This window comes from Quercus suber, unplaced genomic scaffold (genome assembly GCF_002906115.3).
Source record: "Quercus suber isolate HL8 unplaced genomic scaffold, Cork oak 2.0 scaffold_298, whole genome shotgun sequence".
Taxonomy (NCBI): Eukaryota; Viridiplantae; Streptophyta; class Magnoliopsida; order Fagales; family Fagaceae; genus Quercus; species Quercus suber.
The window spans coordinates 89,149-114,751 of NW_027069754.1; the positions used below are offsets into that span (position 1 = coordinate 89,149).

Genomic DNA, 25,603 nt, shown 5'->3' on the forward strand with positions numbered 1-25,603 from the left:
GGAAAGAAGTATTGAATGTACTACAAGAAAGTCAGTTTCTTGTAAAATTGCTATTAATAGTAAACTGTCCTTTATTTTGAATGCTTATTATAAATTGAATCTAGCATTTTTCATTAGATATTTTATCGAGAATACAAGTGAGCTTAGCAGCTTATATATTTAAGCGTATAAACCTCCATTGAATTTCTTTGGTACTCTATTTTGAGTTAACACCTTGTTTCATTCTTTATAGGTAAAAAAAATTCCGCAGTCCTTCGAATCAGTTGGCCAGTATTTTGGTTCATATTTTTACCCTTTATTGGAAGAAACTCATGCACAACTCTATTCAAGTATGGAGATTATATCAACAGCACCTTTTGCTGAAGTAATTGCACTTGATGAATCTAAGCCATACGGAGAAAATTTGTACGATGTTCAGGTTGATAACTGGAGTAACCAATGCAGTGATCGTAGCAAGGAGCCTTACAAAACGTTGCCTGGAGATATTTTAATTTTAGCAGATGCTAAACCTGAGCATGTTTCTGATTTACAAAGAATAGGAAGGTCTTGGGCTTTTCTAATGGTCACTAAAATCCTAGAGGATGATATTGATGATGATGATATTCGAGAGGATAATGATACATCTACTAGCTTTAAAGTCAAGGCATTGAAAGATATTGATGTTGACGGTGGGAAGAAATCATTGTTTGTGGTTTTCTTGACAAATACAATCCCTAACAAGAGAATGTGGAATGCACTGCACATGCGTAAAAATCAGAATATCATTAAGAAAGTCTTGTGCACTAGTTCTTTGGTAAGCAATTTGGGTATGAATGTTGAAGATTTAATACTACTGAGCATTAGATTCAGTTGCAAAATGGAATTGTCCCATTATGATTGACATATGATTCATGTGGAAACAACAGAATACTTAGCATGGATTATAGTATACTGATGTTGTTTTAATTATTATTTGACAAAACATTTTACTTTGGAAGAATTAAGAGGAAGATAATTTTTTTGTGCATTACTCTAAAGATGTTCTCTTAGTTGATCCTTAAGCAACAGTGCTTATTTACTTATCATACCAATGGAAGTTCCTACTTTTCTCTTTTAGAAGCTGGTATTAGTATTCACCACCCGCCCCCACCCCCCCCAATTTACAACAGTTGTGCCTTTAAACTGTTGTGATAATATGGTTTGAGTTTATTAGCCCTCTCTGTCCCTCCCGCACCAAATTTTGCTAATGAAATATCATGCACATGCATTTCGTTAATTAATCTGTAAGTCAATTGCAATGAGGGAAAATTGTTTTGGTTTTTCTAAAATTTTACTTGTTTTGCCGTCATTTGTTGCTAAGACTTTCTTTAATTATTTTCATTTTCTCATGTTGAACAACAGAATGAGGAAGACTGTGATCTCTGTTCTGCACAGAGTGATGGCAGCTGGGATGAGAAATTGGCAACGAGTATTACTTCAAAACTGAATGAATCCCAAAACAACGCAGTTCTTGCTTGTCTACGTAAGATACATTGCAGCCACAAGTTGTCTGTGGAACTTATATGGGGTCCGCCTGGTACTGGCAAAACAAAAACCACTGGCACCCTGCTTTTCACTCTTCTAAGAATGGGATATAGGACTCTTACTTGTGCCCCAACAAATGTTGCAATTAAAGAAGTGGCCTCGCATGTCCTAAAGCTGGTGAAAGAATCCTTCGAAACGGACATTGGAATTGATGCTTTGTTGCGCTCATATGGAGATATTCTCTTATTTGGGAATAAGAAGCGGCTCAATGTTGGTTTGGACATGGAAATTATATATTTGGATCATCGGGTCCAAAAGCTTACTGAGTGCTTGGGACCTCTGACTGGTTGGAGGCATTGTTTTACTTCAATGATTGATCTTCTTGAAGATTGTGTTTCTAAATTTCACATCTTCTTGGACAATGAACTGATCAAAGAGAGAGAACAAAACAATGAAGAAGAAATTAAAGAGAAAGAAAGTGAGGCTGAAACTGATGGTGGTGAGGGGAAGTGCAAGTCATTTCTTGATTTTCTGAGAAAAGGATTTGTTACTACTTCATCACCACTTAAAAATTGTCTTCTAGTCTTTTGTACACATTTACCCAAGAAATACATTCTCGAGCACAATGTCCAAAACATTTTTTCTCTTATTGACCTACTTGAGTCTTTTAAAACCTTGTTGTTTAAAGATAATGTGGAATCTGAAGCACTGGAGGAGCTTTTTTCACACTCAGAAGTAGGTCAAGATATTTCTGAGCCATTTATGGATATACCATTCCAGCTGAATATAAGGAGAAAAGAATGCCTTTCTCTTTTGAAAAAACTTCAGGGTTCATTTAATGAACTTGATCTTCCGAGCTCTATGAACAAATGGTCAATAATGGATTTTTGTTTCAAAGCAGCTTCCTTAATTTTTTGCACTGCTTCAAGTTCTTATAGGCTGCACTCTGTGGAAATGAACCCACTGAACATTCTGGTTATTGATGAAGCTGCTCAATTAAAGGAGTGTGAATCGACCATTCCCCTGCAACTTCCGGAATTAAGGCATGCTATTCTTGTTGGTGATGAGCGCCAATTACCAGCAATGATTACAAGCAATGTATGTAAATGCTGTTTGGTTTTTGTGACACATTCGTACCTTTGTTTACATGTGAATTGGTTTGCTTTGTATTTTTTTTTTTTTTTTTAATTTTCTTTCAAAATATTTTAATTTTCTTTTGTAGATTTCTGAGGAAGTTGGTTTTGGGAGAAGTTTATTTGAGAGGTTGAGCTCATTGGGTTGCACAAAGCATCTTCTCAGTATACAGTACCGAATGCATCCATCTATAAGTTTTTTCCCAAATGCAAATTTTTATGACAACCAGATTTTAGATGCTCCAAATGTTAAAAGAAAAAGCAATGAAAAACAGTATCTTCCAGGGCCAATGTTTGGTCCCTATTCTTTCATTAGTGTAATAGATGGTAGGGAAGAGAAGGATGATTCTGAGCGTAGTTGGAGAAACATGGTTGAGGTTTCTATTGTGATGAAAATACTGCAGAATTTATACAAAGGTAACTCCTCTTGAAGTCTCATATTCTATGCCAACCTCGAGATTGTCTTTAATTTGAAGAATAAGTTCAATCAGGCTTTATGTTGCTGATGGGCTTATTTTCACAATTGCCGTTGTCTTTGCTGATGGGCTATTTGTTCAATTGCACTTCATTCTTTCTACTCTATGATCTTATTCTTGACTTTTTGCCACCTTCAAGTCATTCGTTTGATGCCAGTATAAACTGATTTGATTGATCTCTAATTCCCTAGAAAATACAAATTGGAGGAAGTTGATGAGTTTTTACAAATGAACTTTGTTATTCTGTAAGAAATGATACAATTGCAAAGGTAGGAAAATCTATTGAGAAATCTTATAATGTATGTGTCTTGTTGCTTGTCAAGCAAGATACATTTTGATCCTTGCAGATGATGTACATCTTTACCCAAGAGTAAGTTAATTCAGCATGTGTTAGGATTGGAACATTATGGAGTCTCAAGGAATTCGAAAGTCAGCGTATTAAATCTTTTAAAAGACTGTAAAGTACACATTTTTGTCATTCAGAATAGTCATATGTTTGTCTCCGTTACTTGTATGTCTTTACCTCAACCTATTATGATGGAATCACCTCTGATACAGAAACAAGTTCTTAAAGTTTGTTTTATTTATTTTTATATTGATTTATTCTTTCCCTCTTTTGGCTTTTGTTTTTAATTTAGCATGGATTGGCACTGGCTTCAAACAGAATTACCACATTGGTGTAATATCTCCTTATGCTGCTCAAGTAGTAGCAATTCAAGAAAGACTTGGACGGAAGTTTGAGGCTCTTGATGGGTTTACAGTGAAGGTCAAGTCAGTAGATGGGTTCCAAGGTGGGGAAGAGGACCTAATTATAATATCGACAGTAAGATCTAACACTCATGCATCGATTGGGTTCACATCGAATCTACAGAGAACTAATGTTGCTCTTACAAGGGCTAGGTAATATTTTATGTAAGTTCTTTCAAAAAGTTTGTCTTTGCTTCCTTTTTAACAAGTATTGTAAATAACAATTGGCCTTGTAATGCCTTTCAGGCATTGTCTATGGATATTGGGAAATGACAGAACACTAGTGAATGGTGGATCTGTTTGGGAAACCTTGGTCCATGATGCTAAGAATCGTCAATGTTTCTTTTATGCTGATGAGGACAAGGATTTGGCTAAAGCAATATTAGACGTGAAGAAAGAATTTGAACAGTTTGATGATTTGCTTAATCGTGATAGCATACTTTTTAAAAGTGCTAGGTGGAAGGTATTTGGCACCCTCATATCTATATTTTTCATTATATATTCTTAATACTCTTTCTTAATTTGCTTATGTACTTATTATAGTTTCCTTTATTTCCTTTTCGCAATCTCCACAGGTTCTTTTTAGTGATAACTTTCTGAAATCATTTCAAAAACTGAAGTCTGTCCGAACAAAGAAGTCAGTTATAAACCTTCTACTGAAAATTTCCAGTGGCTGGAGACCCAAAAGGTTGAGTGTAGTTTGTGAAAGTTCTTCACAGATCTTAAAACAATTTAGGGTTGAAGGTCTTTATATTGTTTGTGCAAATGACATAGTAAAGGAATGGAGTGACATTGCAAAGGAATTGAGGTACTTTCAAGTTTTAAAGATCTGGTATATAGCACCTATAGAGGATATTCCAAAATTAGTGAAACGTCTTGATAGTATGTTCGGAAAATATACAGATGACTTTATTAATCGCTGCCAAGAGAAATGTCTTCAGGGGTATGTATATTTTTTTGCATTCTTGTAGATCCATAATAATGTTTCCAATTTTGAAACTTGGATGATGCCTTAGTTTGATATTTTAAATTTACTAGGATTTCTTTTTTATATTTTGAAACTTTTTCCCCTTGCTTTGTTTCTAGGGATTTGGAAATTCCAAAGAGTTGGTCAATATCTTTTGAAATCGTCCGGATTAAGAATCTTGATGACAATGAAAATGGGAGTGATCTAAGTGGTTGTGCTGCTGATGGCAGAAGTTATGTTGAGAATGCTAGAGTGAGTGAGAGTCTTACGCTGATGAAATTCTACTCCTTATCATCAGGCGTAGTGACCCACTTGCTTTCTAACCATGATGGTGGTGAATTGGATCTACCATTTGAAGTATCTGACCAAGAGCTAGAGATAATCCTTTTTCCTAGAAGTACATTTGTACTAGGGCGATCAGGTACTGGGAAAACTACTGTTTTGACTATGAAGTTATTTCAGAAAGAAAAACTGCACCATATGGCAAGGGAGTTATTGTATGAGGAAAAGGAGGTTGAGGAGTCCGCTGCTGGGATGAAGGAAAATGTATTGCACCAACTATTTGTGACAGTGAGTCCTAAACTGTGTTATGCTGTAAAACAACATGTTTCTCATTTGAAAAGGTGTGTAGATTATCTAATTAAACGGTTTTCGTGAATTTACTTTGCTTCTTTATGAATTAGTTTGCTTGATTTCTGACTAGAAACAATTGAACTTAGTATATACTTCAGTTTCTTCAGGTTTTTGAGAAATTGGAAACATGACATATGTTTGATATTTCTTTTTGTCCTTGACGTGGATTGGTTGTTTCATTTTGTAAATGTGATATGTACTTTTCTTTCTAGGCAATAATGTTGGTTAATATAAAATGAAAAGCCTATTGTAACAATTTTTTTTTTCCACATTCAGCTTTTCCTGTGGTGGTAATTCTTCAAAAGGAAGTAGTTCAATTGATATGGATGATTTTGACAATGCCTCTCAATTTAAGGACATCCCAGATTCTTTTTTTGATATTCCTCCCCTGTCATATCCTCTTGTCATAACATTTCACAAATTTCTGATAATGCTTGATGGAACTGTGGGTAATTCATACTTTGAAAGATTCCATGAAGCAAGGAAACTTTCTAATGGTCCAATAAGTGGTAGTTCAGTTTCCTTACAGAGCTTTATAAGGATGAAAGAAGTTAATTATGAAAGGTTTAGTACATCATACTGGCCCCGTTTCAATACCCAGCTAACTAAGAAGCTCGACTCTTCTAGAGTTTTCACAGAGATTATTTCCCATATAAAAGGTGGCCTGGAAGCTGTAGAGGCAGGTGATGGTAAACTCAGTCGTGAGGACTATGTTCTACTATCAGAGGGCCGGGTTTCCCGTCTATGTAGACGGAAGAGAGAGATAATATATGAAATCTTTCAAAATTATGAAAAAATGAAGAATGAAAATGGTGAGTTTGATTTTTCTGATCTTGTAATTGATCTTCATCGTCGATTAAGAGTTGAAAGATATGAGGGCGATGAAATGGATTTTGTATATGTGGATGAGGTGCAGGATCTTACATTAAGCCAAATTGCTTTATTCAAATATATTTGTAAAAATGTTGAAGAGGGTTTTGTTTTCTCTGGTGATACTGCTCAGACGATTGCGAAGGGAATTGACTTTAGATTCCAAGATATAAGATCTCTATTCTACAATAAGTTTGTGCTGGAATCAAAAAGCAGTGGACAAGATGGAAAAAAAGAGAAAGGAATAATCTCAGAGATCTTCCATTTGAGCCAGAACTTCCGTACTCATGATGGAGTTCTTAAGCTATCACAGAGCGTGATTGAACCTATTTATCATTACTTTCCTCTATCTACTGATGTTTTGCAGCCTGAGACTAGTCTTATATATGGTGAAGCTCCTATTCTGCTTGAATCAGAGAACAAAGAAAATGCTATCATAACTATTTTTGGCAGTAGTGGAAATGCTAGAGGAAGTATTGTTGGCTTCGGTGCAGAGCAGGTAATATTGGTACGAGATGATTTTGTTCGGAAGGAAATTACCAATCACGTTGGGAACCAAGCTCTTGTTCTAACTATTGTGGAGTGCAAGGGCCTTGAATTTCAGGTGCATAAAATGCATGTTTACTCGTTTGTTTTATTACTTTACAATTTATTTATATGTTAAAATATTATCACTTCATTTGTTCAAATCGAAATTCATTAACATTATCAGTAATTTATTGGGTCATATTTTTTGGCCCATTTATGACTCATAATTTCATTGTGTAGGATGTATTGTTGTACAACTTTTTTGGCTCGTCACCTCTGAAAGATCAATGGAGGGTGATATATAAATATATGGAAGAGCAAGATTTGCTCGATCCAACTTTACCCATCTCTGCCCCACGTTTCAATGAGGCTAAACATGATGTGTTGTGCTCCGAACTGAAGCAACTTTATGTGGCTATCACTCGTACCAGGCAGAGGTTGTGGATTTCTGAGAATTCAGAGGACTTCTGCAAACCAATGTTTGACTATTGGAAGAAAAAATGTCTTGTCCAAGTCAGACAACTGGATGATTCACTTGCTCAGGCAATGCAGGTTACTAGCAGTTCAGAGGAGTGGAAGTCCCGCGGCATTAAGGTTACTATTGATTATGATCCTATTTGAAGGATCTATTGTAGCTTCTCTCTCTCTCTCTCTCTCTCTCTTTTTTGGTGAAACCATTACTGTGGATGTCCAATTCTTATATCTGTTTTTTTGCAGTTGTATTTAGAGCATAAGTTTGAATTTGCAACCATGTGCTTTGAAAGAGCTGGTGATATTTATTGGCAAAGAAGGTCCAAGGCTGCTGGCCTTAGAGAAAATGCTGACCATATGCGCGGTTCAAATCTTGAAAAGGCAAATGTTATGCTTAGGCAAGCTGCTGAAATATTTGAAACTATAGGCAAAGCTGATTCTGCTGCACAATGTTTTTCTGATTTGGGGGAGTATGAAAGAGCAGGTATGCATTGGATTCTCTGACTTTGGTCTAATATAACCTAGCATCTTTTATGTTTATTTTGTTATTGTTCTAGTGTCGCAACTATATCATTATTATGGAAAATAACATCATCTAGAAATTTAATGTTTGAAAATTGAAAGTTAATATTTTGAGTTTTAATGTAATAAAAGTTGGAGAAGATAATTCTACGTTAGATAGTGGTGTTTTCCCTGGTTTTTTAATTATTTTTATTTTTTATTGTTTAGAGGGAGAGGGTTTGTTTTCTAGTGCAATGTCTAAGTCTCATCTTGCCAAGTGCAAGTCCAAGTGCTAGTGCATAGTCAAGGTTTGAGAGCAGACACATTATAAAAAAATTGATAGGTAGGACACTGTTCAAGTTATCCTTCTCTAAACCTCACTTAGATGGGACCAACATTGGAATGACCCCTTCTTGAATAAGTTGAGGAAAATATTTAAGAGGGGAAAGGTACTCCACATTGACGTAATTCGGAAGAAGTTCCTGTAAGAGAATACTTAAAAGACCAAAACTATTTGAAGCTTTGTTTGAAACCAAAACTGTTGAGTCCACATGACGAGGTTGGCAAAACATGATCAAATGTAATCAATTTTTAAGAGTCTTAGTGAGTATTTTGTGTGTTTGAAGTCCATTTCAAATTCGAGACAAGACCAAGATTGAAGAAGTTCACAAGTTTATGGAATCTTGATATGTGCTTGATCAAAAATCACTAATCTCAATCTATTGAGATTCGTGCGAAACAGATTCCAAGTATATTTCAATCAACCCTCATGAAGCTAGGGTATCATGGTTTTCAATCCAAGGTAAAAAAATAAAAATAAAAAAGCAATTCTAGGGCTTGCTTTCAAGACTTTTGGAGAGCCGTGTGGTATAAACAAACTATAGGAGATTTCCAAGTTCTCTTAAAGCATCAACTAAGGATCATTGTTCATGTTTTCAAAGATTTGGTGATCAAGGTGAAGTTGTTGAATCTGGTTAATAAAGAGTTATTGGAGTGAATCTTCAAGTGGGTACTTGAAGTTGTGAGCGGGTGTTCACATTCAATAGAGTTCGCTTGTATTAGATTTCGTGGATTTGAAGCTGTATATGGTCACATTAGTAAGTACTATTGGAGACAACAACATGGAATAGGGTAGGGGTGTCCACCCACCTGTTTGTTTTTAGACCCTTTAAAACACAATCGGATTAACCTAGTTAACAAGCCAAGTTATTACTTAATCCAAATTCCAGATCTAGGTTAACACAATCATATAATCATATCAATGCAAAGTGCGGAATATAAAGAAGACAAAGATATGATCACCTAGGAAAACCAAACCAGTAAAAAACTTGGGGAGGATTTAATCTAGCTATCCTCAAGGTAAACCTGAATCCACTATGAAAAAATCGAAGTTTTACAATAGCGACTTAGACCACTAACATCCTATTGCTACCCACCAGTAGAAAATTTACTGACACGACTACGTACAAGCTCCGAGATCACGGACTCCTTTCTTGGATTCTCCAACAAGTAGAAGCATTCTTGTTTGCGTATCTTTAAGCTCTTTAGTGTAGCAACTGAATGATTATCAAGCTATCAATGAAATCTCCTTCTTGATAATCCTAAGTATGTGTGAAGGCAATCACCTCTCAGATTTCACAAGAGATTCACACACAGCAAATAGAGCAACCCCTAAAACATGGCTAGGGTTTTCCTTTTATACCTAGGGCAAAACATAAAAACCTACACATTATATGAACTTAAGGTTGAGTTGGAAATTCTGCAAAAAAAAAAAAAAAAACAATTTACACGACTTTCGATCAATCGAGTCTAATTTTCGATTGATCGAGTCAGTCAAAATTGCACACTCAATTCTGCAGTTAACTCGATTCTAACTTTACATAAAAGATATACTTTGAGCAAGTCTAAAACAAGACTAACAACTTGTTTTAATTATGATTTGCCAACAATATAAATTAGAGTTCTAATACATTAGTTTCTAAGTACTTAGAAACTAAAACCACCCACTAGACCCAACCCATCCGCCGAAACTGACCAGAACTGACCCACCTGCAATCGACCCTAAAAACCGACTCCAATTGTTCTCTCCTCTAAAACCTGCCTCAACCGACCCGACCATGAAACTTATCAAAATCCGGCAATCCAAGCTCTTTTTGGCAAGTTTTTGGTCAAAATATTTCAGATCCTCTAAGATTTATGTTGGATTTGGGGAGATCTCACCAAATCTAGTGAGATCTCAGCCAGATCTGGTGGAAATCTTATCGGATCTAGCGAGATCTCTCCAGATCTGGTGAGATCTTTGCCGGATTTGGCGAGATTTCGCTTGATACATTGTTTTGGCCATCTTCTCTGCCGTTGACGGTTTTGACCTAACCGATTGCTATCTGACGTGAATTTGACCACTTCGATCTAACTCCCTCGTCGGTCAGCGGTGGGTCTAAAATTCCTCCACTCGATTTGGTCGGGTTGGTTGCGGGTTGGGCACAAACCCGACTCGGACCGACCCATGGACACCCCTAGAATAGGGTTATTCTATTTGTAAAAACTTCAATTCTACATAGTGGATCTATTTGCATCAAATTCAAATCCTAATCTTTGTTGGAAAAAGATTAGGAGCAGTCTATATAAATACTTTTACATAATTTGTCAAAGTTAACATAGGCATTGGGTTTAATTAGATCTTTCTAGCTTTGTTAAAGTATTTAGTTGTAATTGCCTGTTTCTTTGAAATTATGATTGCTTAGGAAATCTTAGTGTGGTTCCTTAGAGTTTCCCTTTTTCTCCTTCAATACACTAATATAAAACTAGACAATCCCCTCAGGTACTACCACTTAACACAAACGGTGATGTGTGTTGTCAACCTATTTGGCCGGATTTCAAGAAGTTTATTAGAAAATTTTCTTTCTTTGTTCTTTTTAGTTTTTCTGGAAAAAAGATGTAACTATCCAACTCATTTGACCTCCTGAATAGACCTATTGTACCAAATCTTTCCAATTTTCTTATTCTCTCAATGGTTTGGTCTCTAAACCATTGGCAGCTTAAATATTCCGATGTATATCTATATATTTATCTATAATCTATAAATACTATATAACCGAAATCTTTGACTTTTTATTGACAGTCTTATATTATGCCACTTAAGCTTTGAAAGATTTTACACATCATCTAATTTTTGTTATTTTTTAATGCTTATAGTCCCTTTTTTTTTTCTTTTACTGACTAATTCTTATTTTCAGCTGATGTTCCCGATACTTTTTCTTCCTCTCTTCTTTGACTCTCAGATCTCATTGTCTCTGTTCAAAGCCAAAAGCCCTCTCCGTATGTCACTTTATGTCCCAACTTCTCTTGGGTGCAATATAATCTCTCCTCTTTTCCTCAAACCTGATCTATTGGAAGAAGTATAGGCTGTCTCTCCTATCTCGATCTCCTCTTCTTATTCTTTGTGTTTTCTCTACTTTGCGTTGCTTCTTTTTCTTCATTTTCTTTGGGTTCTCTTCCGTCTTCTATTTCTTCGTTTCTTCTCTAGTTTTGATTTGTTTCTCTCTGTGTGACCGCTTCTCTTTATTTCTTAGTTTTTTCAATTTTGGTTGCACTGGCTCTACTGCATTAGACATTTTGATATAGAGTCTCAGGGATTTGAGCAGTGGCGGCTTTAGAAATTTTTCTTAAGGTATTCCTTAAGAAGCATAAATTATTCAATCTAATAAAAAGAGAAATTCATATATTGACAACAACAATAAAAAAAAAAACATGCAAATACGTAAAATTTACAATTGTTTTTTACGAGTTTTCATATTTTGAAATCGTTGCATGATAGTTTCATTATCAATGCTACATAGCTAAATCTCTTTTAATGTACACAACCAAACAATCATTCATCCACTGAATATAGAACAAATTACAGAGCAAAATTTAATTTTATTGGCATAAAAAAAAAACTAAGGTGTTCCCAAAATTTTTTTGAAGGGTAGACAAATAAAAAATTTTAAATTATTATATATATATATATACATATAAAAAATAAAAATCAGGTGAAGGTGGTCTTGGGACCACCCTGGCCTTAAGGTGGCGCCGCCGCTGGATTTGAGGGATATGGAAATTGAAGAATTTCTTATACATCCGATTGTGCATGAATGGGCTCCGACAAAAATTCCTCAGATAGCTAAATCTCTAACCTCAACACTAACCAAGAAAGAGAGTTCAAAGAGGCCAGTAGTGAAGCATCAAAATACTGATTGGCTCGGTAGGAAGTGAAGTGCATTGATGTGGTGGCATCTCTTATTGCAACTGTGGCCTTTCAATTAGTAGGTGGATGAGAATAAAAGAAGGTTAAAAAAATGTTGGTGGAATAGTTAAGAGTAAAAAAAAAATATAAATGTGCTAAACATACAACAAATTTCACCACCTAAATGTCACTAGTCATTTAAAAAAAAAATTTGATATTTGTTTATATTATTTATTATGATATTTCTATTTATCAATCACAATTATTATTGTATCAATTTACAAAATGTTATCTTATAAAATTTCTAGTATCTTTAGCATTGTACAAAACAATTAGTTTAGTGTATGTATATAGTGGTAATTCTGAAATGGTCTTCAATATGAAATTAACTCCTTGCAATGTACACCATTGTATTTGACAAAATGTCTCACTTATGCATTAGTTTAAGTCAACTTCATGATTTGTGCCTCTTGTTTAGTTTCCACTGGTCATCTTCTTCTTACTTTTTTTGTTTTTGTTTTTGTTTTTTGTTTTTGTTTTTTGTTTCATGTGCATTTAGGCATACTAGACCATCAATAATTGGTATTTTTAGTACATTAGAACTTTCATCAAAACAACCCAAATTGCAACATTAGAATAGTAGTTTTTTTACAATGGAATGTTTTAAGAATTATGTTTTTGTATTAATATACATTTGCAAAGATAAATAAAAAAAAATGAAGAAAATTATAAATTTGATAACATTTAAACATTAAGGGATAAGACCATTACTCAGTGAGAGATAGAGGGGAAAATTTCTTTGGAAAATATTAGTACTATTTTTTAAAAATATCTTTAAGTAGTTTTTCCATGCTATGCACGGATTAGCGACTAATAATATACAGTAGCAGAAGACGTTTGACTATTAGTTAACCTTTTAATATTTTACCACATAAGCTTTAGCTATGAAGCACAGGTGCGTTTCGAGGCTTGGGTATGGGTGCGGGACTTGGCAATTTTTGAAAAAGGTGGGTGCAGGTGTGGCGGGACTCGGCGATTAAAAAATTATTAAAAATATTATTATTTATATTTTTAATATATTGCTAAGCATACTTTTTCACATTATATAAACATATACCAAATTTAAGAACAATAGTAGATAATAACTAAAACATGATGTTCATAAATTAAATACAACCCACAAGATTGAAACTAAAACATTCCATGATGTTCGGAAATTATAATACAACTCACAAGTTTGAAAATAAAACAAAATAAAAGATTATCAACAAGACAATCAAACACCAACATCATCATCCTCAAGATCAATAGCTTCACTTCGAACTTCACTTTCACTAGTAGTAGCACTAATGTTAGCATTCCCGATAACCATGGCCTCCAACTCTAGCTCATCAAGTGTAAAGGCTGCATTCTCACTAATAGCCATGGCTTGAAGGCATCTTTTTATCAACTTCAACATTTTCAACATTGAAGCAAATCTAGTATCAGCAACTTGGAGCAGTTTTAATGGACAAAATTCATTAAACATTGCCAACCTCATTGAGATAAAAACACGTATGAAGGATGCATCATCAGCAATACGTGTAATCCAACTATATTCCTCATATGTAACTTCATTCTTTTCAGTGTTTTTTACTGCACAAATATTCTTCAAAGCTAGATTGAGAGTGTGGACAACACAGGGTGTCCAAAATATTTTAGGATTCTCACCTTCAATAAGAGCTCCAGTAGACTTTAGCACACTAGCATTATCAGTGATGACTTGGACAACTTTTTCATGTCCAATCTCTTATATAGCATCCTTCAACACCCCAACAATATAATGTTTATCTTTGAACTCACTTGACCCATCAATTGCCTTTATAAACACTGGACCCCCATCTGATACAGCCATACTATTAATAAGAGGCCTCCTTTATGGATTTGACCATCCATCAAAAATTATACTTACACCATTTTCAAGCCAAGAGTCCTTAATTGGTTTCAAAAGTCTTTCAACATGAGCCATTTCTTTTTGCAAAAGTATTGTTCTCAAGGCATTGTATCCAGGAGGAAGATAACCTAGAATGCTATGGGTAGCAGCATATGCATAGGAACTATGATAATATGGGATCTTTGCAAAGTTAAACGGAAGCCCACCGGTGTAAAACATCCTAGCAATTCTGCTATCCAAATCATGTCTAGCATTATTTTAGAATGCTTTCTCTAAAGGAGAATTCATAGTCACCTTCCTCCTCTTACCATCAACCGGATTTGTACTATCACTCCCTTCCTGTCTCTGAAATGGGGAAATAGGTATAGCAGGCCCACGGCCTAAGGGAGGTGGGGGTAAAGGAATTTGACTTCTCCATTTTGTCTCTAACTTATCATTCTCAACTTGATTATGCATTCGCTGCATTTCTAGCCTATGGCTCGATGTCGTCTTAAGGCATGCTTTAATACCTTTGCCAGAAATTTTTAACAAATGAGCCTTAACCCTAGAATAGGATCCCATATAAACTATACCACAATAGTTGCACTTAAAGTATGTGTTTCCACCTGATTTAACAGTAGCACCAGTTAGTTTTTCTACTTTAGTCATATACTGCCAAAGAGGAGATTCATCATTTGGCACTTCTTGATTAGATGAAGGTGAAGTTATTATGCTAGTAACTTTGTCCATTGCAAATTCGATAGATTCAATTTAACCTACAAATAATAACTATTAACTAAATAAATTAATAATAAATCAAACCCAAGTTCACAGATTCACAAATCACAATGAGTAATAAGTAATAACTATTAACTAAAGAAAACTAAGATTGAAACCACAAATTAGCTTGAAATCATAAAACTAAGATTGAAATCATAAATAAAACTAAATAAAATTGAGATTGAAAAGAAATTAAGATTCACAAATCACAGATTCACAGGTTCACAAATCACAAATCAAAAATCAAACTAAGATTGAAAGCTTTATATCAATACCTGAGTTGAGAATGCGTGAGAGAGAGCTGAAGTTTGAATGAAGTGACTGAGTGATTCAGTGAGGTAGAGAGTGATTTAGGGGAGACGGAGAGCAGAGACAGAGTGACGGACTGAGAGATGAGAGGTAGAGAGTGTTTCAGTGAAGCTGAGCACACCGCTGAGAGCACAGTGAATCAGCCATTTTGGCGTTTTGCCCTATACGGCCGATATGGCCTGAGTCGGTGCAAATCAACCTGATTCAGCACGAATTGGCCCGAGTCCGAGCCGCTTCGGCGCTAGTCAAGGAAAAAAAAAACACGTGGCAAGACGCGGCCCGACGTGGCACTGATGCGCGGTCAGCAGAGTTCCTCATGAGTCGCACAGCATCAGACACAGGTGAGGCTCCTTTGGCGCCGCGTCCGTGCATCCCAGAGCTTTAGTAGTCCCACAATTTTACACCATTTTTTATTAATTTTTATTTTGTCAAAATGAGAGTTTTAAACAAACTATTACTCAGCAAATTGAAGAGTTTTAAACCAAATGATATTTAGCAACATGGAGAGTTTTAAACCAAACTGTTATTATGTCAAAAAGAGAGTTTTAAACCAACTACTACTTAGTAAACTGAAGAGTTTTAAACCAACTATTACTTAACAATATAGAGTTTTAAAACAAACCGAAGAAGTTTGACTATTAGTTGACCTTCTAACATTTTGCCACATAAGTTTTGGTGGTCCTACAATTTTACACATCATTTTTTTATAAATTTATTTATTATGTCAAAAGAAGAGTTTTAAACCGGCTACTAATCAGTAAACTGAAGAGTTTTAAACCAATTACTATTTAGCAACATGGAAATATTTAAACCAAACCGACCTACTACTATATATATACAGCAGCACACCAAAACCCTCTATTCGATTTACCCTCTCTTTGCCATCTTTGCTCTATTGTTTTTACAAACTCTTCGTCCTTGGGCCTTAAGTTATCTTTTAATATTCTATATTTGTGTATCTTTTTTCGTATTTTTACTTCTATTGCCCTTGTGTTTTTGTAATATTTTATTAAGAACCAAATTTCTAGACACCATGTTTGATTCTAGAGTTTTTATAAATTGAGTAAATGCTAAAAGAAAGTTACAGGTAAGGGAAATATCTTGATTTTTTTATTCTCACGTTTGACATCTTTGTTTTGTTGGATGAATACTTTGTGCCATAGAATGTTATTTTTGTATCACTCTATTTGCTTTTTTCCCCCTAAAAGAGCCTCAATGGAACTTGAACAAAATTTCTCTCCAAACTAGTTTGGACTTTGGAGAGAAACTCTTCAAACTCCTTATATATATCTTTATATTGAGTGTAAACTTTGAAAATCTAACCGTTGGATTGAATGCTCTTATTATATCCTTCATGCTTGTAAATTTTCAAGAAGATCAAAGATCAGTTACTATGTTATCAAAAAAATGATAAAATTTCAAGTTTTTGTAACCTAAAATTGTGTATAAAAAATAAGTTTATTTATTGAATAGTAAATAACGTCTAATTTGAACGAAATTTGATATGTAAGTTAAGAACATAAGAAACATGAAATTCAACAATTATATTTTCAAAATGCACACCCAAAATTTTCAACTGTTGGAGAGAAACTTTGTTTGTAGAACTTGGAAAATTTTCCTTTGTCATCAAGTTATTGTATTTGTTGTTCCATGTTTTATAAAACTTTAAATGTGGTAGAAACATAAGTAGTGTGTCTTTATTTCATCCTATAAAAAAGACACCATATGGTTATTTTTTATATCTGATCGTTTTATAATAAGTTAAGAAATCCATTGCCCATTATTTTTTTTTGGAAAAGTGTTTGGAAGGTTAAGGCCCCTCGGTGTGTTTCTTTTTTTTGTGTGGACAGTTGTATGGGATAAGATATTTACAAGTGACAATTTGAGGGGTAGAGGGATGGACTTTGTTGACTGGTGCATTATGTGTTGTTGTAATGGGGAGATTGTGGATCATTTGCTATTGCATTGTGGTAAGGCTTACAGGTTGTGGAGTTTGGTATTTAGATCTTTTGGAATTGCATGAGTCATACCAAGATTAGTGGCAGATACTCTCTTTGGTTGGTGGAATTGGTTTGGAAAGCATTTGTCTAGTAATTGAAATTTAGCTCCGCTGTGCTTAATGTGGTGTCTTTGGAGGGAATGAAATTGGAGGACGTTTGAGGACTTGGAAGGTTTCGACGACTAGCTATTGGCTTCATTTAGTGGCACCCTTTTTAACTGGTCTAGGGTTTAGGGACTCACCTCTAGTGATTTTCTACCTATGTTCCTTAGCTCTCTCATATGTAATTAGTATCTTTTCTTTCTATTTTTTTCTTCGTTCTCTGTATTCTTTTATCTTTGCCTTATGTCTCTCAGCGTGAGGTAGTGTTCTTGAATATACATCTTTATTACTTATCAAAAAAAGTATTATAAATATTGAATAGTGAAAATATTTAAACATCATTAAATATCCGGTGGTTTGTTCCTAAAATTTGATCCAAATTTCATTTTTGTACCACAAATGTAAATAGTTGCAATGTCATCCCTGAAAATTTATTAGGTACAAAGTATGTCCCATATATTAACCGTTAATTTTAACTTCTTATTATTGCAGGAAGGCTTTATTTAGAAAAGTGTGGGGAGTCTGAACTTCAAAGAGCTGGGGAATGCTTTTGTCTGGCAGGATGTTATGAACTGGCAGCTGAGGTGTATGCTAAAGGCAACTTTTTCTCAGAATGTTTGAAAGTTTGCACCACAGGAAAATTATTCAACATGGGTTTCAAGTACATTCAGTATTGGAAAAATAATGCAACTAAGGATTTTGGTGTGTCTAGAAGAGGACAAGAAATAGACAAGATTGAACATGAATTTCTAGAGAGTTGTGCTCGTCATCATCATGAGCTTAAAGATAGCAAATCCATGATGCAGTTTGTCAAAGCTTTTCAATCCATAGATTTGATGCGCACATTTTTGAAATCTTTGGATTGCCTTGGTGAGCTTCTATTGTTGGAAGAAGAATCGGGAAACTTCTTAGAGGCTGCCAGCATTGCAAAGCTGAGAGGGGAGATTCTACGTGAAGCTGATCTTCTAGGGAAGGCAGGGAATGTCAAAGAAGCGTCCATGCTATTGCTCTTCTATGTGCTGTACAATTCAGTTTGGACACCTGGAAGCAAGGGCTGGCCACTAAAGCAGTTTACACAGAAGCAGGAGCTTTTGGCAAAAGCCAAGTCATTTGCTAAGAACGACTCAAACTTTTATTCTTTTATTTGTACAGAGGCTGACATTTTATCAAATGAGCAGAATGACTTGTCCATAACAAAAAGGTATTTGAATGCTTCTCATAGACATAATAGTGTTGGAGGTGAAATAATTTCTGCTCGAAAAATTCTAGATGCTCATCTTCAGTCAAACTCTGCAAAGTATGTGTGGCAGGATTATTTTGTTTTTGATCTGACAAAGCATTCGGAAGAGGTGATCTCTAGAAATCAGATTTCTGTAGAAACACTGTTTTACTTTTGGAATTTTTGGAAAGATAAGATTCTAAGCATTTTCAAGTATCTCAGATGTCTTGACACTCAAGATGTTAATGAATATAGAAGTTATGGAGATTTCTGTTTGAATTACTTGGGGGTGCGGAGGCAGTTTGGGGGGGGGGGGGTATAATGTAGATGATTCTAATAAAGAAATCCTTCTCACTTTGTTTTTTCTTCACAAAATATATATTAAAGTTATTTACTAATAATGAATTTGTATCTTTTTTTTTTTTTGGGTAAAAAATGAATTTGTATCTTATCTTTAGGACAATGTGCTCTCTCTTTTTCTGATTATGATTTGTGGGACATGAATGACATGATGATTGATGACGGACTTTATCTCCTCATAGGCCAAACGTCAATTAGTTGGGCCTCTAATACCTTATACTTCTTTTAGGCTTATGCCCGCAACACACAGTCCATGAATTTGGTATTCAAAGCTATAATCCAATAATGTAGTCTCGGCCCTTGACTCGATTAAGCCCAAGTATCCGACAAGCCGTGTTGTGTATAAAAAAAAAAAAAAAAAAAAAAAATCTATTGGCCGAAAGGGATCCTACAATTCCAATTTCCAAAATTTGGTTCTATAGATTGAGCTATTTATAAATAAATAAAAATAAAAACTTGAGAGGTGAAACAGATTTTACCCAAATATAATTTTATAAAAAAAAAAATTGTATTTAAACTAACAATGAAAATAAGCTGACATTTGAAAACAAAGACTTGATTCCTTAGGCTAATGTTCAAGTTCAAGATTAGTCCTTTGCTTTAACAAGAAAATAATATCTATTAGATATATACATCTTCCCTCTTATCTCTCTTATGACTTGAACTGCACTAAATAGTTATTTTTTTCGCAATCCACAATTAAGTAGGCTTTAAAGGCAATGATTAATAGCCAAGATCCTCGTAGGCTTGCAGCTCAACTGGTTGAAACCTTTTAGTATGTCCATGACATCTAAGGTTCGAATCCTCTCTCTCTCTCTCTCTCTCTCTCTCTCTCTCTGTGTGGGGAGGGGGTAGTCACAACAAAATCCTCTCTCTCTTTTAGGAGGTGGTAGTCACAGCAAATAAAACTAAAAAGTAATTGAACTTTGCTAAAATGAAGGTTTGAATCCTCTCTCTCTCTGTGATAGTTAACAAATAAAACTAAAAAGTAATTGAAAAATTAGTAAGTGTTTTACAGTAAAGTCCAGCCAGCTCCTAGCCCTCCAATAAGATTACTGACTTCTCCCAGAAATGAAGTCTCTCCGGTGTTGGACCCTGTCAATGATATTCTTAGCCTAGTAAGTAGTCAATAGAGAGATTGAGTCTGTTATTGATTTATGGGCCCGGGCTGCCACTCAGTCAGGCTGTTCCTTTTCTCAAGCTGGGCCCTACGCTGATGGAGCAAACCCACTAGGTTGGTCACTGAACCCTAAGGTCCTTGTTTGGTGGCTTCCCTTTTGATTGGTTCCCAGTGTGGTGAAAAGGGCTCCAGAATTTTATTTTATTTATTTTCTTGACAAGCTATAGAATTTTAGTACCTGAATTGTATCTTTGGGCTATGTAACAAAAGGTGTATGATAATATAATTCAATCCACTGAGTGTGACATGAAAATGTCTACCTTTAAGGCACTGAAACAATTTAGAGCCCAATTACTAATATCCACATTAATTAGAGTGTGATAGTGAGCCACAACCCACAAATCTTTCTTCTGTTTCTCTTCTGCCCAAGGAAAAGAGGACCTCAATTCTCTTGAATTATGTAAAATCTATTAGTTTAAAAAGCTAGCTTAGGATCAAGTGCAAATTTCTTGCCTTCATGTAATTCTGTTTAAATTGTTGTGTATTCACGTGTGAGTTAAAGTCCCACGTGGAAAAAAGAGAGTAAAGAAATTAAAATATAACTATATATAACATAACTAGACTCAAGCTCATAATCTTTTTTTTTTTTTTTTTGAGAAACAAACACACACACATAAGGGAGAGAGAAATGAGTTCTAACTTCTAACACAAAAGCACATCACAACTCCACTAAAAAATTGTGGTAATTTTTAAGAGAATGTAAGGCAAGTTATACTATACATAACAAAATTTTTTAAGTAATATGGGAGAATTACCATTTTTTTTTTTGTTGAAAAATAAACACACACAGAGGCTCATAATCTTTTTTTTAGAGATAATTACAACATGCTACTAACTCTGCAGTTCGAACTCTTTCCGCCTTAGACCTCCAAGCACTTTGTGTATGGAGAAGTGCCAATTCAGTTACAAGGTCTTTGGCGAGGCTCATAATCTTAATTCTTAAGTTTTTAGGTTAAATAGTTATTCATAACTGTTTTATATATATGAAAAGGCATACCATGTTTGTTACAACCTTCTAACAACTACCTTCTTCAATCAGTTTTTTATCATAAGGTGATGATTAAGTATCGTTATAAAATTTAGGAAGGTCATGAGTAATGTCTGGTGCTCATGCTGCTGCTAGTGCCCTTCATGTACTAGAAAAGTAACCTTTTTTTCAGCTTTTTGGAAAAAGGAAAAATGTTCACTTTTAGCTCCGATTGAAATAATGGATCATCGTTTTGTAAAATTGTAGTTCTCATGCCAAAAAAAAAAAAATCACCCTCTCCATCCAATTAAATCCCTCACTAATGTGTTCTGAAACCGTTGCTGTAGCAAGTTTAATATATATATATATATATTAATACCATATGCTTTCTTTTTTGTTTTCCTTATTTGTCAATCATATAAATAAAATTACCAATTCAACAACTAGAGGCACAAGCACAACACAGGAAAGTACCTTACGCTTACAGCACAAAAATAATGATGAAAAATACAAAACTGAATCTTGAAAGTATATATAGAAGCCGACAGCAGTGGCAGTCCTTTAACTTCAATAGTTGGATCCATAATACTCAGGGGTCATCAGTCAAAGAATGTATTTTTATTACAAACGTACTAAGTCAGTCATGTTAATAAACCAATAAGTCGATGTTATATCATACTATTCTATACTCTTTTTGATTCTTAAAAATATGAACTTATACTCTTTTATTAGATTTGGTCCTACTAATCCCCACATGTTATTTACTTATTAATTTATTAATATGACCTGACTTGGTATTCCTGTAACAAGAGATACTTTTTTAATAGCCTTAGAACAATTAGTCATATAAAATGTGTTAAAAATTATATTCCTTTATTGTAACTCAAGTTATACTTTCTTCTTCTTTCTTCTTCTTCTCTCTTTTTCTCCTTTTCTGTTCAACTAATTGAAGATTGGAATCAAAAGGGGAACAAGTCCAAAAGTGGAGGAGAAAAGAAAGCATGATTTTGCTTGCTGCAAAACTTTACCAAAATAGAGTGCACACTTTGCCTAGAGCAAGAGAAAGAGAATAGATCATAGAGACAAGGAAGAAAAAAGAGATACATGAAAAAAGAAAGGAAACTAAAGTCATTCATTCTATCTTATCTTCATTTCATTTCATGATAAAAAGGAAAATACATGAAAGGTGTAAGCGATGCATGCCTAGCAGCATTACAAACTATTACATTCCTCAAATACTTAAATCCCAAACCCACAATCTAGTCCCAAACCTTAGCAAACAAACAAGCTACTTCGTATGCATCTCTTACATCCCATGCTGTTCCAACCCAAAGAAAAAAAGAAAAGAAAAAGAAGAGTAATGGCAAAGACGTAAAAAGTACAATAAACCAAGGTTAAACAAGGCAAAAACAGAGTAAAAAACACAATTAGACCTAAAGTTAAAAGGTAAATTCGGACCGCTACCCTCAATTCCCCGCGATGCAACAATAACGCTCTCCCAATTCTGCCCTTTTTCAGTCACTCAGGCTAGAAACTCAGGAGAGTGCAATTGCAAAGCTTCTGTTTTTGTTGTTCTTTTGCCATCAGCTTTCACTCATATTTACAAAAGAACCTTTTTTTTGCCTTGTTGCTGCCACCACCACCACCACCATCACTTCCTTCGTCGTCACCACCGCCCCAATTCATGAAGCACCGCCATTGGATATTACTCATCTTGATGTTTCTGCTTAGTTTACAAAAAAAAAAAAAACTAAAACAAAAATGTTTAGAAAAAATGAGCTGAAAAATTGAAGTGCCTAGCTAAGCTGCCTAGATAGCAAGTAAGAGAGGCTCGAAAGAGTGTTTTGAGTATAGGATTGAGGGGACATTATGGGTCGTATATAAAGGCGAGATTGTAGCTTTTGTGGTTCAACATGAGTGGATATATATATTTTTTTAACCTTTTTTTTTTTTTTTTTAACTTATCTAATTTGGTGTTATATTTAATGTATATTTCTTAAAGTGAGGTTGAAATTCTTGGTCCAAGCTCGATAAGGGCATGTTTGTGGGGAATGCAAATAACTCCACTAACTCGGTTTCCAAGGCTCTTGGAATTTTCATATTATTCTCATGAAGCTCAAAAGGAAAATGGCCATATAGGCACCTATGCGGAAACTTTGCTGTAGTGAGACCCCTCTCATTGTAGTCATCATGAGCTCTCCAAATTTTCTATCATACTTGCATGAAAGCTTTAGATGTAAACCAAATCAATGGATAGCAGATTGGACCCATGTCTAAAATTTCAATGCAAAATGTTACGCATACAAGCAATCCACTTAAAATGAAGAGAAATCATTTCTAGCTTAAGATTATATATATTTTTGAATTTTACAATGTACATAATATTGCGTTATTTCAATTTTAACTGAACCAACATACTTCTAAATTTATAACGCTCAATTTTAATTGGAGAAGATCATTTTCCTTTCCTGTTGTGCTCAAATTTTCAATTAAATTATCTTTTTGTAGGGTTCAAGAAGAACAGATGTGGGTTAAAAAATGGTGAGTTCATCACTACTATTATGAGAGAGCTCTCATAGTAGAATCGCTCTTGATGGGTTTGGTTTGTCAGTATATGTGAACGTGGCTTTGCATACAGCATGAAAAATAGGGAAAAATAGGGGATAGTGTTTACAAATGATCTCACACGGCGCAAGACAGAAGTGTTCATGGCTAACTTTATAGATTTATTACCTTATTATTGAGTCTTGGAAAGATGTAGTGAATGGTGGGGCAATTATCTAGAATGGTGTGCGTAAAATTTCCAAAGCAGACCATTGGACCAAGTTTCAGCTGACCCTGCCTGTCTATGTGTAATTTGACTAATTTCTGCACTATGCATGGATGATTGAACAGCGAATAATGAACAATTATTACCCAAAGAGAAGAAAGAGCAATGAATAACAGTTCGTTAAAAAGGAAAAAAGAAAAAGGGAAAAACATGCCAAAAACTGGTAATCAGTGGATATACATACATACATACATACATATATATATATATATAATATTGTCAGTGAAGAATATTAGTAGAAATATAAATGCTAATTAACCCTGTTTGACTGCTATTTTAAAAAATAGCTTTCAGTTTCTAAAAAAAAAATTATAAAGCAAAACATTTTCTTGAAAACTTTGGATTTTTTTTTTTCTCCTGTTGATGGCAATTCATGATGGAATGGAACTTAAATGGTGTCAAGAAACTCGGGGGTGCAGTGATATGTCAGTGGTGCAGGGTTAGCTTTGTTACCCCTAAATAGAATCCAAATTTTTGTACTCAATTATTTGTTTTTGTTAGTAGAAGTGGTCTATTACTAAAGCAAAGAAGTTGGTTGATTTATATATTATGCTTTGTAAACAAGATTACTGTGAAAATTTCTAATGTTAATTTGGTTATGTGAATACATCTTTCCTTGTTAAGGTTGTGGTTATTGAATGACTCTATTGTTTAAGTAAAAGCTGTAACAGTATATTTAATAAATCAAAATTTTTTTTTACTTATTAAATTTTATTTTATTATAGTTATATTATAGACATGTTTCTTTTTTTTATAAATATTTTTCTAATTATAAAAATCTACTAAAAATATAATCTTGATTCTGATTTTTTAAAAAAGAATAAGAAAAAAAGAACTAATTGAATCTCAAAAATGTATCTTAGTAAATTTTTTACTGGCCATAAAATGTAAGAGGAGAATAACGATAGGTTAGATCTATTTCCAAAGCTAAAAATAAGGATATTGGAAGATAATATAATTCAATAGTAAATTTGTCAAAAAATATTTTAAATAAAAATTATGGATAAAGTTTTCTCCAAACAATATTGGAGCTCTAAATTATATAATAACTTATAAATCTAATCATGTAAATTATTTAAACAAATCATATAACTCATTAAATATATCATTTGACTAAAAGTACATATCGATATTTTTTCAAAAGTTATTATATGACATAATATTAACCAAAATTATGTTATTTGTAACTTAAATATATACACCTGAAATTAACATCATTAATGAGATTTCACTTGGTTGTTCTCTTCCCAAATACTAATATGGAAAATTAAAAGTGCTAAAAAGAATGTGCTTTGTCAAAATTTGGTGGGGAACACAGCCTTGGATTTGAAGAAATAATTGCATAAGTCATTATCCATGGTGAGACAGAGATAAATACTTTTAGGTTTAATGGAGGAAGAAGTGAATTGATAAACAAACAAGGAAAACTGGAGCTACAACAGTACTTTACCATGGATTTGTCCATGACATGAGAAAAAGCAAAGATATAAAGGACTCAGTGTAAGTCAGCGATTAGATTCTCCTAACCTTTCCTTTTGCTATTCAAGTCACTCTCCATTTTTTTCTTTTCCACTCTTTTCTTCCTTTCTTTTTACTTTTATTTTACACTCTTTTAATTTTTAAATAATTTCTTATGCTTTTCTGTATTCGATAGTTTAAAAATAAAAAATAAAATTAATTTTTAACTTATCTTGTTTAGCTCGGTGTGAGATAGTGTTGTTTTTTCTAATTTTTTTTGAAAAATAACTTTATCCGATCTCAAATCAAATAAGAAAAGTCAAAAAATATTTATTCAATTTAATTTAAATTCGCTACCCAACATTAAAAAAAAAGGAAGAAAATTTTCTTTGAAAATACAATTTAAAAATTAATTTATTTTTCAGAAAAATTA

General features: G+C 34.0%; 1 protein-coding gene across 1 annotated transcript; it reads left to right on the forward strand.

Moving 5' to 3' along the window:
* Positions 1-243: 243 nt before the first annotated feature.
* LOC111989218 (uncharacterized) lies at positions 244-18,697 on the forward strand. The gene is made up of 11 exons (XM_065782328.1): positions 244-793; positions 1,381-2,601; positions 2,726-3,053; positions 3,751-4,012; positions 4,106-4,322; positions 4,435-4,802; positions 4,946-5,449; positions 5,736-6,933; positions 7,098-7,451; positions 7,575-7,812; positions 17,649-18,697. Exons 1-11 carry the CDS (start codon positions 332-334, stop codon positions 18,695-18,697), a joined length of 6,201 nt encoding a protein of 2,066 aa, XP_065638400.1. The 5' UTR covers positions 244-331.
* Positions 18,698-25,603: the final 6,906 nt, after the last annotated feature.